Source organism: Vanessa atalanta, chromosome 14 (assembly GCF_905147765.1).
Source record: "Vanessa atalanta chromosome 14, ilVanAtal1.2, whole genome shotgun sequence".
Lineage (NCBI taxonomy): Eukaryota > Metazoa > Arthropoda > Insecta > Lepidoptera > Nymphalidae > Vanessa > Vanessa atalanta.
Window position 1 is genome coordinate 12612594 of NC_061884.1, and position 14771 is coordinate 12627364.

The 14771-nt window shown below is 39.0% G+C and overlaps 1 protein-coding gene across 1 annotated transcript; it reads right to left on the bottom strand.

The window, feature by feature from the left end:
* Positions 1-1095: 1095 nt before the first annotated feature.
* LOC125068615 (protein stoned-B-like) lies at positions 1096-14252 on the bottom strand. Its single transcript, XM_047677839.1, has 16 exons — positions 14179-14252; positions 10871-13192; positions 9312-10801; positions 9060-9228; positions 8832-8983; positions 7329-7494; positions 6997-7212; positions 6766-6910; positions 6198-6326; positions 5795-5900; positions 5478-5646; positions 4959-5073; positions 4727-4890; positions 3996-4150; positions 3566-3773; positions 1096-3486 (listed from the first exon to the last, which is right to left on the bottom strand). The coding sequence occupies exons 2-16, from the start codon at positions 13159-13161 to the stop codon at positions 3354-3356; spliced, it is 5808 nt and encodes a 1935-aa protein (XP_047533795.1). The 5' UTR covers positions 13162-13192; positions 14179-14252; the 3' UTR covers positions 1096-3353.
* Between the last annotated feature and the right edge of the window lie 519 nt (positions 14253-14771).

Genomic DNA, 14771 nt, shown 5'->3' on the forward strand with positions numbered 1-14771 from the left:
TGCAGAAACAAATTTAAAGCTTATAATCTCATATTTAAAATGATCAAAACACCTATGGGAACCAATGTCTCTGGCAACATTGTTTTTTATTTAGATATAAAAATATAGTGTAATGTATATGTCATAGTTCGTAAACGATACGTACGCGATTACAATGTTTTAATTGCCTTTCCACAAAGGGTCCTTTACAAGAAGGTACATACATTATGCAAATGGGGTCTTAGGGTTTGTTATAATTTAAACGTGCAATTTTATAACAGAAGGAATAATGAGAAGGGACAACAAAATTCCGTGTGTGTCTCGTAGTGTCACGAGAGTGGTGACACCAATAACGACTACCCACTGACCCAGTTAACGGCGACCTACAGGCCTCAGGGCTCACTTGTAACCGACGCACTACTCGATAGCCAGAAATTATTATTAAAAAAAAAATGTTTTATTTATATTCCGTATATACACATAAGAAGTATAAATACTGATGTTTACAATCTAGAGCTTTTGTATAAATATTTATTTGTATTTTATTATAAATTAACTTTGATAAAATCACTAATTCAATACTTATGATAATATTATAATCTTAAAGAAATAAAAGGTTTTAATTAATTTTAAATTGTTCTTATAATAACAGCAGTTTTCTAAATTTTGTGTGAAGTTATCCTCACGTTGATTGAACTAGATGTCCGCATTTAAATAGAGGAACTTTATTCTGCACATCGCCCTCTATTCATGCGTCTCAGTGGAGTTGCCTTTCATTCTTAACTATAAGTGCGTTGGTATTTCGCAAGTAAAACCAAACACTTGCTATTCGCTGTGAATATAAGAAGCTGAGAAGATTAACTTCAGCAGGACAATCTGCTGAGAGGGCGTTCGAGTAGATAGGAACGCCCTCGAAAACGACAATCTCCCTGTCTAATGAAAATCTTTACCTATATTTAATGTTTAACCAATATTATATTAATAATGCAATATATCCTAGACAGGAAGACAGGGTTCATACATTATTCAAAGACAGGGTTTATACATTATAAATTCCTTACGGTCAAAGCAAAGCTATATGAATTGGCAAAGACAAATGAAACAACATTTCGACAATCGTATTTATTTTATTGACAACACAACATTATAGTCCACACGCGGTGGACGGAGCGACTGTCGCGGAACTCGACGCGCGAGAGGCCCTGGCCCAGGTCGCGCCGCGTCGCGTAGATCCATCTACCCGTAACGCGTACGTCGCGACTCGCGTGACTCGCTCCGTGCGGGCGAGGGGGTCGTCTAGTTTATGGATACAACAATCAATATATCATATGTATTAGCTTCTCCAAACTATATTATATTTGTTAACGCTAGAGATAACGATATATTTATGTCATTGCTCTTATTTATAATCAATGAATGGTTAAGAGATTATGACGTCAACAACAAACAATAAATTGTTTTACAATATAAATACATCGGCAATATCTATACAATTACTAGCACAGAAACAGATATATTTTTATTAAGCTTATGAGGAAATACATCGTACCAGATTCAGGTAACATCGAACACTACCGACATTTCGAATGTGTAGCGTACTAAAGTGTTCATTCAATAAATTACATATAGGTTTTATTTTTATTTCAATATTTTGAATATTACATTTGTGCTCCACCAAATAAATAATTAGTTATTAAATAATCGTTACAATTGCTAGAACCATACGTATTAGTTTCACATAATATCTAATAATATAATATCAATAAGTCGTAGCAAGTGTAAATGTCGTCTCAACGTTAAAGTAGAAAAGTTCAAAACTAGTCAGTCCGAGTACACAAGTTTTACAGTATACAGGGCTAGGTACTCGTGCTCAACAGACTGATGTAGGAGTAGTAAGAATAATCACTTAGGTGTAGTGTACGAAAGCTATTGTAAATAGTATCGCCTCAAGCTAAGCATTACCAATGTGTACTCGTCGCTCGTCGCTAGATAGCTCGAGTCGAGCCGGTCGCTTTAGGTATACACATTTTATTCAATACCGTTCCACGTTACATGCTGTTTAATCTCTTATATAAGGTTTCCTTTGCCGAGTGTTATGTCATAGCCACGTAAAATAAGTAATAATATGTACTTGGACCTTTCATTTGCTTAACTTTCTCTTCGATATATAAAAGCTTTTCATAAACAGCAAATAAAATATAATAAGAGAACAGTCACATGCCATTTGGTTCTATTTCCCATTTAGATAAAACTACACATAGATAGATTTCATAAAGATATTATACTCTTACATAAATATTTGTATAGATTACATTGTGATACATGCTAAGTAACGTACTTAATGTGCGGTATCTCACAACGTACAGGTTCTGTGCGAACCAGCACCAATAGTGTCGTGTCAGTGTCCACTGAGATAAGCACACTTCTACCCGTAGCGGTGGGATTGTCCAAAATATGACTTTCAAGAATATTACAATATATTAAATTTATTTTTATATACAAATCTCTTTGGTCTAAACTCGTCCGAAATGTTTCCCATTTCACCCTCGTATTCCACAGACTCCCAGCGATCATATTGCCGTAAACATTAATTAACTACATGATATTGCATTGAACTACTAACATACGCTTAAGGTAAATTGTACAAAAAATATACACGTAATCCTTTAAACAGGTAACTTGCGAGCGACTCTACTGACCGTCTGTCCCTAGCCTAACTTATCCCCTACCAGCTTCGAGATCACTTCTTTTGTTTTCTAATATACCAATACAATAGTTTATTATGTGAATAATAATTTCATTAATAATGTTGGCTACTTCTTTTTCTAATTTGTAACACACACGTACACTATTTTGAAGATAATAAATTCGTGCGACTTTAGCACTTTATATATTTACAAAAGCCGTATATATACTATCTCAATATAGTCATTTACTCGAATAATGTCTGTCCCGAGTTCATACCGCGGGTGTTCCCCCTCGTATTGTTTTTGTATTTTATTTATTGAAGCAATTTTTTTTTAACTTATACATATACAAGTACCAATCAATTAGAGTAAGCCATAGTTAGCCCTATTATAAGGTTATCATTTGCAGAATTCAACCGCATATGTAACGCCACTACAAATAACAGTATTCATAAATTGCATCAACTCTATACTAAATTTGGCGAACGTGATATCCACAAGGGGACACTTATTCGGCTGTCTTTCTGCTTATAGTGGGATTTGTAATTCGTTAGTAAGATCTAAGACAATGACATAGAATGTTCCGTCAGGATCGGCTAGACCGAAACAGATGACGGAGGACCGAGTCGTTCATGGTCGGGCATTAGAATGTTAAGGAGAGCCGAGGCCGCATCGGAGAGCAAACGCCTAGTCCGAGTCGGAGTCCGAGGAGGGTTCGCGCGGAGCTTCTTTGATGGTCTCGCGCGGTGGCTCGGGCTCCTTGGTAGCGGCCAGCGAGTAGGCCGCCACGGCCTGCCCCGAAGTGCGCTCGATGCCCACCCTGTGCACGGACAGATGACATCGTTAGATTTCGCGCTACGGAGGGCGACGCATGGGAGACGGTGGCGTGGCGTACTCACATGTACTCGTGGCGTGCGAGGTAGCGCACGTACTTCTCGGGCGGGTCGCCGTCGTGCTCCTGTAGCGACACGGAGCGCACGGTGGTGTGCGACACCTGCGTGGCGGGCATCGTGAACTCCACGTGCGCCCACCGCGCCAGCTCCTCCGGCACCTGGTCGTACGACGTCAGCGCCATGCGGCACACCAGGTTGTGAGTCGTGTATGCGCCTGCGGGTTGACGTTATATTACAATATTTCGAGCTTCATATGACTTGACCTTTTATAGTTAAGCTTAAACTTTTTAAGCGAGCGGCTTCCGAAGTTAATTCCAAAACAACAAAAAATATTGAAAAATAATTAGTAGCCTCGGTGCCCGCTTTTATGAAAACGAATTCAAGAGTTTCTCAGCATGCACAGTGATATATTCGCTGATCGAAGAGTCCTGCCCACCTTGCCCCTCCTTGGGCAGTCGCGGCATGCGCCACACGATGGCGCGGTGTTGGTGCTCGTACTTGGCCTGTCCCGAGGTCACCTCAATGAGCGACTCCTGCAGCGTGTCCACGGCGCCCAGGAAACGCTCGATGCCCTTGATCTTGCCGGTGCGTCTGCTCGAATCGAATTATCTCACTTAGTACGGATAACTTGATTCGGTGATATCTTTACCCAATAACGAGAAAAGACAACGACCACACGAAATTGCATTTTGTTAACATCTGCATCCGGCGGGTTGGCCATACTAACAAGTATCAAGTGAAATAAAACTAGTTCGTGGTCACGGGCAGACTGCCCGTGACCACGAACACTGCAAAGTGCTCGAAACGTCGGGATGTTAAAATAAAATAATTAATATACGCGATTAAATCCGTTAAAAAACTAGTTTTATTTCAATGTGTAATAATCGCGAAAATCTAAGACAACATTAAGTATCAAGTGAAGATGTAATAATATCTCTAGGCGTTATTTCCTTACAGAGCAATCTCAAAACGTAAGAATCAATTCATAGCACACTATCGCCTCTCACCTACCATATTTAGTTTTAAATTTCGATGCGTGTTAAAATGATTTACTTTGTAGGTGCACAAGCCGAGATTATAAGTTTACGGACGTCATCTGTCTAATATTAATATTAATTTAATAAAACTGATAAAGATGGTGAAAATATTCTGATTCAAAGGAGAGACCTGTGCGCGGACTTGACGGATCCGTATCGGAAGTGCTTCTCGACGCGGAAGAGGTAGATCCAACACTCGGGGATGGGGAAGCGCACGGCGACGTCTTCGCACGGCACCTGACCCAGCTTGCGCGACGCGAAGCCCGGCACCAGCGCGTCGGCCCGCAGCTCCACCTGCCACACGCGCGCCATCAGTCCCTGCGGCCGGCGCCAGCGGCGGGCGCCGGGCGCTGGAGCCCTACCTTGTTGCCGGTGACGCACCACACGGCCTTCAGCTGCAACGGCAGCTCGCGGTTCTTGGGCGGCCGCACTCGGAAGCGCATCAGCTCGATGTAACAGGCATCGGGCGGCTTGAACCTTAACAGAGTTGATGTAACGTTGTTCATAATTATTGCACGATTTTTTTTAACTTTATTTGCTCATACTCACGCACACGCGCTTTATTTGCGTACATACAGGAATTGCGCAAAAAAAGTAAAAACAATAGGACTGTAGTACAGAATAATCTATAAAGTAGGTATTCCTTTTTCTGGATATATTTTACCTTCAAAAATTCATCATCAACAAAAGTTAATAATCACCATTTTCTTCATATCACGTAAGAAACTCACTACACTTACTGGTGTCTTTTCATTATATGTTTACATTTCATACCTCGAAGCATAAAAAAATAAAGAATCGTAAACTTATTCGAAACAATACGTCGTGTCTTTCATAATAACTGTTTTTATTATTTAGGGTTTACATAGATTTTACGGTACTTGATAATCTGCGACTCAGCGAACGCCTGGGGCTGCACGCAGGCGTGGAACTCGACATCCTCGACGCGAATCCACTCCTCGGTGACGACGGGGATGATGTCGTGTCTGCCGACGACTTCCTTGCCCTGACGCCGCAGGTCGTTCACACCGAGCTCCACATCCGGCATCCCTGACAGACGTTGGTGGAAAACAAACAATGTTCAAGTGTTTGTTGAAAACTTATACTAAAGGAAAATGTTGCTTTACAGCGCTTAATATTTATTCAGTTTATTATTAGATAATATATATATATATAAAAAAAAATATCAGAATCTTACCACTGAGAAAACCGAGAAAGAAAAGTCGCACGCGTGCTATTTGCTTTAGGACTGACCCTTCAGCGTCCTGTTCTACATACAGCTCATCCACTGCAGTTATTTGCACCTGCGGCCAAGGCGTACAGTGAATACTACCATAGTAATACTAACTTATTAATTTACAAGGAAGAATCTGAGCGAGAAAAATAAAGAAAGAGAAAGAAAGCTGCAGTTTTCATTTGAAAAATGCTATTTATATATATTTATACGTATTATTATATTATTCATACAGCTTTTAGCAAAAACTTGAAGTATATTATACTCTGTATTGTCGGAATACCATGGCATATAATATCGTAATCAGAATATTTTGAATATGAATCTCTAGTCGTCGTGGCTATAGTTGCAGATCGACTGGGCCCACCTCTTCCATCTTGTAGGTGAGCGCGCGGTCACGGTGCGCGGAGAGACGGAACAGCGCCTCCTCCACGCAGCACGAGAACTGTTTCACGTCCTCGTAGCTCAGCGACCCCAACTTGAATAGTTGTGACACCTGACAAACGAAAGCGCGATATTTAACTAAACTAATGGCCTATGGGATGTTTCCGTGCCCCTGACCAAAGCTATCATATTATATGGTATCGCTCCGTACGATATTTTAATATTATATCTATTTCTATAGTACCGTCGTTGAGCAAAATATTAGTAAAATGATTTAAATCAACTTCTGGTTCTTGGTAGAATAAATAGATATTTAATGAGAATATTGATTACCATAATCTGCAATTACTCCTTTCCACACTTTGGAAAGGAGTAACTACGTCAGTAGTTACTCCTTGTCAGTTCCTCTGGTATTCTGCTGGTATAAAATCTAATTTCCGAGCTTGACATTTAATTCAAAACTGTAACACGACGATTCAAAAGAGCCTACTTAAATATAGAACATTTAGATAATTAACTTATATTAAGCATAAATAACTAAGTTGGTGAACCTGCGGCGCGTGCTCCACGGGTAGACCCAGCTTGCGTAGGTCGCTGCCGAACTCCTTGACTCCCTGGTAATCACCCTGGATCGCGTACGCCGCGAATTGTGACAATTTGTTCGTAATACGCTCTGCTTTCGTCACCTGCCCTGGCCTAGCATAGAATAAACACTTATTTATACGTAGAGACTAATTTGTTGTTATTTCAAAGTAATATAATGAATTGAACTTTAAACTTACCGTACACCAGGTCGCTCCTTATAGAAGATTAACTGGAGTTTGACCGTGAAGATCTTGCCGAACTGGTCAAACTGCTGTGCTCCTACTTCGGACACGGAGTAGCACGCCTGTAGCGGCAACTCCTGCAATGGCTCCTTGTCGGTCGCGGTGTTTAGCAACTGCACCACTGGATTATCGCCCTGGCAGGCTAGACGCACGAAGATCTTTTTCCAAAACCTACATTTACGTAATATAATATTTAATACATAACACTTTTCTAATATGTACTAGATTAACTCATAAAACTCAACATTAATTATATTATTATATATTTTTATAATATCTATGACTACCTTTGTCCCGTTATTTTCTTCTTATTTGGTTGCCGGAGGTGCATCTCCCAGCCGGGGCCAGTGTATTTGGTGCGGGGGAAGTCCTCGAGTGGCATCGACACATCGTCATCGAACAACGGCGTCGGTGGTGTTTCTCCCCCGCTACCGGATCTGCGCCTTGACTCCTCTGATCAAATAACATTAAACAGAGCGTCATTAGCGTAAAGTAAGATCTAGTAATAGTAAAAGTAAACCTATACTTTAAATTTTAGTACACACCATTTTAGCAACGAATTATAAGCACTATAGCAGTTCTTGTTAAAAAGCTTACAATTATATTATTCAATTTAGAGTTCTCAGAACTGATATATGAATAATCTCTAATCTTTATTTTACTTATGGAAGAGCTTTGTGCATGCCTGTATGGGTAGGTACCAACCACTCCTCGTATGTTCTATCGCTAAACAGCAATACTTAGTATGATTGTTTTTCGGGTTGAGAGGTAAGTAAACCAATGTGACTACGGGCACAAGGGTAAACCTCTTAGTTCCCAAGGTTAGTAACACATTGATGATATAAGGAATATAAATAAAAAAAAATTGTTGTCTGCTCAACAACAATATATACCTATATAGCTTATATATTTTGTTTTTGATTATATAATATAATTGTATGCATTTGAGTCTAAACTCCAGTAGAGTCCTCATTTATAGTCCTTAACAGGAAGACTAAGCTCCACAGCATACGCGCTTAGAAAAGTTAGACAACTAATTGATATTGATACCGCTCGTCTAGAGTATTTTGGTTATTTTCATAGTATTATATTTTTATTTTACAAAAAAGAGTAGTCCAGTCTATTTAGAGCTTAAAGCTTGGAGCTAGAGACTCCCCTCGGGAAGTTTTAAAAATAACTTGGGAAACTCAATGTTGTGTCACAACTTTTTACTACAATATTTTGTATATTAACAACACACGGTAACATTGATCACTTAGATATAATCAGTGATAATCATTGTTATGTATGTACACGAGACGTAAGGATAAGCTTATAACGCCAAGTTTCCGACTTCACAAAGTCAATCCGCAAAATCCTTCTTGGGGAAAAGTTTCAACAAATATTTTGAACTGTGCCGATTCATAAATTCAAATCGTTCGTAAAAAATACATTATTAAAAAAAGCATATTATTCAACACGAGATTATATAGACGATAAAAAAGTGTGGAGCTAATACTCGTTGACTTCCAGACAGGATATAGTGTAAATATATAATCGCATTTAACTAATATAATTTTGTATTTTAAATCTTGGAAAAGAGTAACTAATGAGTTTCTAGTCCGCTCTTCTCGGGAGAATCTAAATTCCGAACCGATAGTAGCATCACTTACTATACTTTTGTAAAATGCTTTTCCTACTTTCATCACCAGATGGCCCATTTGCCACTCAACCTACCTTTGACATAAAATGTGAATGCCTCAAACTACAGCAGAACTTGTCAATGTAAAGATAATTGAAGTACATAATACCTTGGTCAAAAGTAACTTGCTGTTGCATTGGTTCGGTTCCATTTTTATCGAAAGGATTAACACGTGGTGATTCTGGCAGAGCTTGTGGCCGCGGTGGTGGTGCCAGTACCGGCACCGTGGATTCTACTGCACCAGCCTCACTATCCTTTGGTCTGAATTACAAGATTAATAATAAGGTTATGATAGTGAATAAATACATTAAATATATTATTGTAACTGTGTCCATACCGAATGAATACCGAAAACGTGTCATCCGTGGAATCTCGCGAGCCCTGATGATCGAGTCGAGGAGTTGCAGCAGGGGGAGGTGGTGCGCCCATACTTAAAAATGGATCAAAAGCTTCTGCTTCGAATCCTCCAGGTTCTGAATCCGCATTGCTATCATCGCCCCAAGCATCTGCACAAATCGTTTATCAAAAGATGGAATAAACGTTAGTAGCGATGTTGCTATAATTTGTTATTCATACGTATTTATTTTACCTGTATTCATATGATTTCCACCTGTTGAATCAAATTTCGCGGAAAACGCATCAAAAGCATCTTGAGATTCAGGAAAAGCATCTTGCACCATATTCTCTGTAGTATTCCAACCCATGTCTGAGTTAGTTGCAGATTGATTTGTCGGAATATTTTCCTGTTCAATATTAAAAATATTTTTTTGAGTGTCTTCGTATGCTTCTTTCGCCACTGTACCAAAAATATCCATCGGAGGGTTATAAATATTTGACTGTGGAGTAGTTATAAACTTTTCCTCTGTTGTAAATGGGGTATTAGTAGTGGATGTCATAACTGTGTCCTCAGATTTAAAACCAGTTATGTCAGACTCAGCCTGATTAAATAAAGCAATGTCAGCGGGATTACTAAATTCAAATGGATTTTTCTCACTTTCGTTACCGTGTACTTGGTAACTATTATCTGTGATATCAGCAAAAGGCGAAGCATTTGGGGAAGTCGTATTTACTTCAACCGATGGTTCAGAACAATCCATCTGAACAGTAACATCATCAACTGCATTTGATTTTTGCACCTCAAATATAGTACTTTGCTCCTCGGACTCTGTAGTACTAACAATCATCGATGAGTCCGGTTCGTTAAATATTAGGTTGGAGGATTCATTTGCTGAAGACGATGTAACAACCGGGAATGTGGTATCCATAGTTTTTGTTTCAATATCAGTAGATAATTCTGGTAGATCATCACTTAGAAAATCTATTTGTTTTTCTTCTTTCTTTGGTGCTGAATATAAACTAAGAATTGCTTCTTTTGTGGGTTTAACAACTGTTGGAGCAGGTGCATCAAATAAGTTGATATCATCACCGGCCGATTGAATTGTTACAGGAGGCTGTTGTGGTCTCGGTGGTGGGGCAGGACGTGGTGGACGTGCAGGGGGTGGTCTAGCAGGCTTATTACGATTATTATCTACTGTTGATGTATTTTCTTCAAGCAAATCAGGTTCGGGCGTAGGACTTGGTGAATGAATATCACGTACTGATACTGGACTTGGTGTTCGCGTTGGTGGAATACGATCAAGCAAATGAGAACTTGTAAATTCCATTTGTCCCGTGACAGTCAAGATTAAATTTTGAGTTTCAGCAGGTAATGGCCTTGTTGATAATTGAGAATCTTTAATTTCCTCTTCCTCAGGGTAACTGCAATCTACCATTGTAGAAACCAACTCGAGTTCAGTTGGTTTTACAAGACGTTCATTATCCATTGATAAATTTCCAAATACGTCCATTGAATTAGTTTCATCGAACTGCTTCGCTCCAATACCTGTTGGTTCAGCATTTCCAAAAATATCAACAGGTACTGTATCTCCAGCAGGTGGCTCATAGCTATTTTCAAAATCAGAAAAGGGATTGCTTGTGGCAAATGGGTTATCACCTGGCGTAAAGTTAGAAGTATCTGATTCAGACATCATAAACGGATTAAGGTCTTCAGTAGTTACGGGAGCCACTGGTTCATTCATACTCAAAAATGGATTAAAAGCCATCTTGTCGTTTTCTTTAAACTAATTCAGAAACTCTGATTCAAGTAATTTGATTTCTGTCCTTCCAGGGTTTAAGTCACTAGCAAATGAGGTATCGAAAGGGTCAAAATCTTCTTCGGGAATGCGGGTTGTTGTCGGTGGCTCAGGAGTTAATGCTTTCACTTGAAAAATGTCATCAGAAGGATCTAACAAATCCGCCTCACCTTCTATTTCAGAGGTATTATCGCAAGAAAATTCTTTTGCTAATAGTTTTAACTCTGTTTTACTGGGCTTGATATCTGTAGCAAAAGATGTATCGAAAGGATCAGACTCTACGTTTGTTAAAAGTTCTTCCGTTGGTTTTGGACCAAGTGGTGTCAAAACTTTAGCTTCTAATTCATTTATGTGATCATGAAGAAGGTCATTTGCTTTAAAGTTATTAATATTTTGGGTTGTTTGTGGATATTCCGAATGTCTTCTTTTAGCTTGATAAGTTATATTTTTTGCTAAATCCTCCTCAGAGCGAGTCCGCGTTAAAACATCGGCAAATTGATCGTTGGTCTCAGTTTCTTCGTTTAAGTCCTCTGTTATGGATACTTCACGTGTATAATATGGAGTTAATGGTTTAGTAGGCTTTGATTTACTATCAAAGTCGGAAGTTTCTTTACCATCTACGTCAAAAACAACATTTTTACTAACTGTTAAATTTTCAGGCCGCGAAGCTCTTCTTTCTACTTTAGGTTCGTCAGCTCTGGGATCAAAATCGGGATCACTTGGAACGCGATAGATTGTCACAGAGGCAGGAGCTCCAATGAGCTCTTGTTCTAAAAGCTTAAGCTCAACTTTTCCAGGTGCAACAATCTTATCAACGATTGTTGTATCAAATGGATCTATTTCAATGTTATCTATATTTACAGGATCCAATGGCGAATCTCCGAGTAGTGTTAAATCAGTTGTACTTCCGCCTAAAAGATCTCGCTGGCCTTTATTTTCTTCATTTTCAACTAAATCATCAGAGGTAATCGATTCCCTGATTCCCGAGGGATTTATCAAATGGATTCGAACGGATGATTTACGCCTGTTATTAAGTTTAATTTGGACTTCCTCTGCACGTGGATCAAAATCGTCGTCGTCCTCTAATATTACAGCTTCTTGTTTTACTTGCTCAAAATTAGTTGTCGGGATTACAGCGTCCGCAAAACTAGTATCAAAAGGATCGTCTTGATCAATATAAGGATCTAGGACATCGAGTTGATCTTCAACTATTCCTTCTGCAAAAACAGTTTCGTTTTTATCAGCTTCAAATGCTGACCACGATTCTTGTAAAACTGGTTCGATATTTATTTCCTTTTCTTCCAATTTATTAATTGATGCTTTAACTTCTAATGATTCTGCTGCCAGTAAAGTAAACTCATCGACTTCTATTTCTTCAGATTCTTTTGTTTTTTCCTCACTAACGTCAGCGGGCAAATCTTCTTCACTAATATCTTTTTTCTGTTGTATTAGTGCAGTATGTAAAGATACGCTAAGATCGATAGGCGTATTTATAGGTATATCTGTGTCAATGTCTAATATACTCTTCTCAACAGGCTCATTTACTGTTGTTGTTTTTACTGTTATTGTTTCTTTGTCTTCACTGTCTAGCAATAAATCACCAGGTATAATCCTTTTTGGTCTTTTAGAGGTAACGGTAACATTATCTATGCGACCAGTTAGTACCTCAACGGCTACTCCAATATCCAAACCCTTTTTTCCTTTTGAAGTTTTGACTTCTTGACCTTTTATAAGTGCATCCACATGGGACGTATCAAAAATATCGTCGTCTTGAAACTCTTCAGGTGAATCTGGCACATATGCAAGTTTTACTTCTCCGCGCTCAACAGCATCGACATATGAAGTATCAAATATATCGTCTTGATCATCTTCGTCTTCAGACTCATCATCAGTGACACCGTAGTCACTTTTTTCACCGTTTTCGGCCTCTGCAGCAGCAGCCGCAGCAGCTGCTGCTAAGTGGGGAAAATCTGCTTCAGTTACTTCAACAACCGGCCTACGTGGTTCTTCTTTTTCTACTGCTACAACTTCTTTTGGACCCGCTGGCACACGTTGAAAGAAAGAAGTAGATTTTATTCGATCAAGATCACCTTGTGTTTTCTTAAGTATTGAATCAACACCAGTCGTCAAATCCTTAAATTTTGACCATTCTTCATTTTCTTTAGCCGATCCTTCACTGTCGCCTTGTTGTTGATGTTCTCTTCTATACTTCTCTAGCTCTTCCTCTGTGAAAAGTTCCTCTTCTCCTTTACGTTTAGATTTTTTGCCCTTTTTCTTCTTTTTAAGGCCTTTGGGTAACTTTAGCATTATACGATCTTATAGTATTTTCTTTATGTTGCTGAAACAAGAAAATGTATTTCAATTAAATTTCAATACTAAAATATTAAAACACTTTTAATCTTAAGTTTAAATATTTGATTTCTTTGTGATGTCGGGTATTTAGAGGGCTTACTGACAGTTTTTTTTTTCAAACAAAATTATATTATGTATAATTTTTATAAAACGTGTATTTTACTTTGTTAAAGGGCTTCGTGCCCGTCTGAATATATAGCCACTCATCATATATTCTACCGCCAAGCAGCAGTACTTAGTATTGTTGCGTTCCGGTTGGAAGGGTGAGTGGGCCAGCATGACTAAAGGGACAAGGCAACATATCATATTTCTTACAGCGTCAATTTATTGCATCATACTCAGTTTAGATATTTATAGTTTTTTTTTTTCTTTTAGAATTATGAATTAGATCATACTACTTATAAATAATTTGATTTCAGCGGATTATTTTAGTTAATATAATTCGTACTATTATCTTCAGAATATATCTCCAGAATACACTACCAAATAATTTAAAAAATATTACGTAATCCATTTTTTATAATCTGAGAACTTGTACAAACGTACATTCCAAAAAATTGAAAAGAATACTGAAAAGACGAATGACGTTTTTATCTTATTGATCGATCGAGGTGCCTCAGCGTAGTCTGTGCGAGAACAGCTATACACAACGACGTACAAAACTGTACGTACATCCATGCAACAGTATCTAATGTATGATTTAAAGAAATTCGGTGCGCAGTGAATATTTGGAGGACGAAAAACACGGTTCAACATTTCGATACATATGCAATATGCATGCTAGTCTAGTAGGTCAATGAGATCTTTTTGGGTGGAGATGTAAAAATGAGAGGAAACGAAATGATAGCGGTCGGGCGATCCGCAGCGACGTTGGCAGAGCACACACAGCGGCTAGCTACGGACACGTACCGGGACCGCCGCCACCTACAGCTAATTCATACCGCTAGCGCGCTACGGGTAAGGACTCTATACCTTCATTGCAACACACGGGTACAGAGGACTCGACACAATCGCGGTGCGTTCGGGCTGCGCTCGAGGGCGCCTGGCTCGGGACTGAGGCGAGAGCGGTGGCGGCGGCGGAGGGCGCGCTATCGATCGACAACGCGCGCAGTCGCTGCTGAAGCCTTCGCCCTGCGCCGTCGCGCGCACCTTTTACCCGATGCGCCATCTCACGCCGTTGGTTGGCGATGCTGGCGAGCTGCCGTTACCCATTGGCCACCAATTATGTAACCAATCTCTCATATCACATTCATTCACATCGATTGTGCTTCAATACAAATTTAACCTTATGAGTCAAAAACGCATACTTATTAAAAATCTTTACATTTTATAATTGATTATGCAGCCCCGTTTTCCGCTTAAATATTCCCGATTCAGATGGACATGATTTGTAGGTACAGTAACTGATTTAATTGTGACCTATATACATTTAGTAATGTTGGTAATGTGATATTTTTTGTCAGAATAATCTTTAAATGACAGAATCATATACTAAGCAATTTCTAATTAGACGATATTATCACAACCGACGAATACTAGTAAAAATTAAAAAAATGTATTTTAAT